This window comes from Cynoglossus semilaevis, chromosome 1 (assembly GCF_000523025.1).
Source record: "Cynoglossus semilaevis isolate Cse_v1.0 chromosome 1, Cse_v1.0, whole genome shotgun sequence".
Taxonomy (NCBI): Eukaryota; Metazoa; Chordata; class Actinopteri; order Pleuronectiformes; family Cynoglossidae; genus Cynoglossus; species Cynoglossus semilaevis.
Window position 1 is genome coordinate 21,746,999 of NC_024307.1, and position 1,966 is coordinate 21,748,964.

Below are 1,966 nucleotides of genomic sequence, written 5' to 3' on the forward strand. Positions count from 1 at the left end.
CTAAAAGAGTAAGCAGGATAAGAAACTCGGCTGCATGGACTTTATTAAATGCTTTTTAGGCTCCCGCGGGCCACACAAAAGGGCTTGGCGGGCCGCATTTGGCCCCCGGGCCTTGAGTTTGACACGTATGATCTAAGGTCTGAAAAAACACCATAAAAGAACAAAGTTTTAGCTCACACAGGGTCTGGCCTGCTGCTCTTAGTCACCGCTTAGATCAGGCATGGGCAAACTAAGGTCCGGGGGCCGGATGCGGCCCGTTCAGCTTTTTAATCCGGCACGCCAAACTTTTCCAAATGATATGACTTATTTATATTATCATTATACTTCTGCCTTTTACCTGCAATACCCAGGTTTCCCAATAGATGGCGTAGATATTAATAAAACCATTTTAGAATTATAGCCTCTATGCATGACTTTTACACGTCATTTATCTTAGTTCACACTAGGGCTCCATCTATCTGCTCCTGACCCGGCCCCCCTGTTCAATTTTAGGACAGTTGTGGCGCGCGAGTCACAAAGTTTGCCCATGTCTGCCTAAACAAACAAAGTCTTCAAAAATGCCCATTAAGAAACATTAACTAAAATTTTCTCTTGGAAAAGTTGCCTAATAATTAAACAAAGCAGGAAAAATAATCATAAATCTAAATAGACCAAGTCCATAAACTAAGACTTTTTTTTATTCACGTATACATTTCTTGTGTAGAAACCAGTCCTATTAAAAAAATAAATATTCAATTACAGACCTGTGACAAGGAGATCTGAGACGTAAAGAAGACTCCGAATTATGAGGAACTCACATGCAGAAACCAGGGGAAAACCTGTCCTCTCGCTTTGTAGCTGCTGCTGATGATGCTGAGCAGCGTCTCCAACACCATGGACAACCAGCTGGCTGTGGGCACGAACTCTGGTCCAGCCTACCAGGAATTAAAAAAAAAAAAAAACATTAAGAATGAAAGTCATGTGACCTAGAGCAGTGCTTTCCAAACCTGGGATGCAGACCGGTACTGGTCTGTGGGTCAATTGGTACCGGGCCGCACAGAAAGAATGCATAGCTTACATTATTTCCGTTTTATTTATGTTCTGATTCTGAACGATGTTTTATTTTGAAAAATTACCGGATTCTTTCCGCCACATTTGTCTATGACTCACATTTGATACGTGTCATGATGCTTGTTTTTATGCCGGTCGTATCATTTTATTTACTGTAGTTGTATTTATCCGTCACACACACAAAGGCCGGTCTGTGAGAAAAAATGTAGACATTTAACTGGTCCATGGTGCAAAAAAGGTCAGAGACCGCTGACCTAGAGAGGTTAACCTGATCATTTTATTGCTGCTTTAAAAACGTCTAGCATCACGAAAGTCGCAACACTAAAATATCAAAGAGTAAATATAAAATATCTTTGTTCCTTACATCTATGTTCCTACTATTGAACAAATAAAATAAAAAATATTAAATAAAAATAAAATATTAAATAAAAATAAAATAAAAAAATATTAAATAATACCCCTGCATTAGCTCCATTTCACCCCTAGGGGCCGCACTCTTGCTTTGGAAACCACTGTTTTTTGTTATTTCACAAGTTAATTTTGTAAACATTTTGCTTTTTTTTAAGTAGAAACATACACATATTATCACATACAGCCACAAGAGGGCATTGTCTAGACTTATTACAACTGAACGCTGCTACTGCATCGCTGGAAATTGCATAATTACAGTAAACCATAAAGACAAAAAGAAAAAAAAAAACAGAAAGAAAATCGATCACAGAAAGAAAAAACACAAAACTGCAGTATTTAAAACTGTACATATTTAGCCAAAACGGATGAAGTAATTTAAGTATTGATTATGCTTATTTTACCCCAAGGCTGCCGTCGTTGTCAGCTGGCAGATTGCTCTCATATTTGGCGAGAACGGCAGCCAGGCCACTCAGAGCGAGGAGGGAGGTTCCCCTGACGGCAGGGA

General features: G+C 39.1%; 1 protein-coding gene across 1 annotated transcript in view; it reads right to left on the bottom strand.

The window, feature by feature from the left end:
• focad (focadhesin) overlaps positions 1–1,966 on the bottom strand; it is a 44,482-nt gene that overhangs the window by 13,474 nt on the left and 29,042 nt on the right. Inside the window, exons 24-25 of the mRNA XM_017036400.2 lie at positions 1,863–1,966; positions 798–914 (exon numbers count right to left, since the gene is read on the bottom strand). The exon at positions 1,863–1,966 is cut by the window's right edge and continues 5 nt beyond it. Coding sequence (XP_016891889.1) covers positions 798–914; positions 1,863–1,966 — 221 coding nt within the window. The remainder of the gene's footprint in view (positions 1–797; positions 915–1,862) is intronic.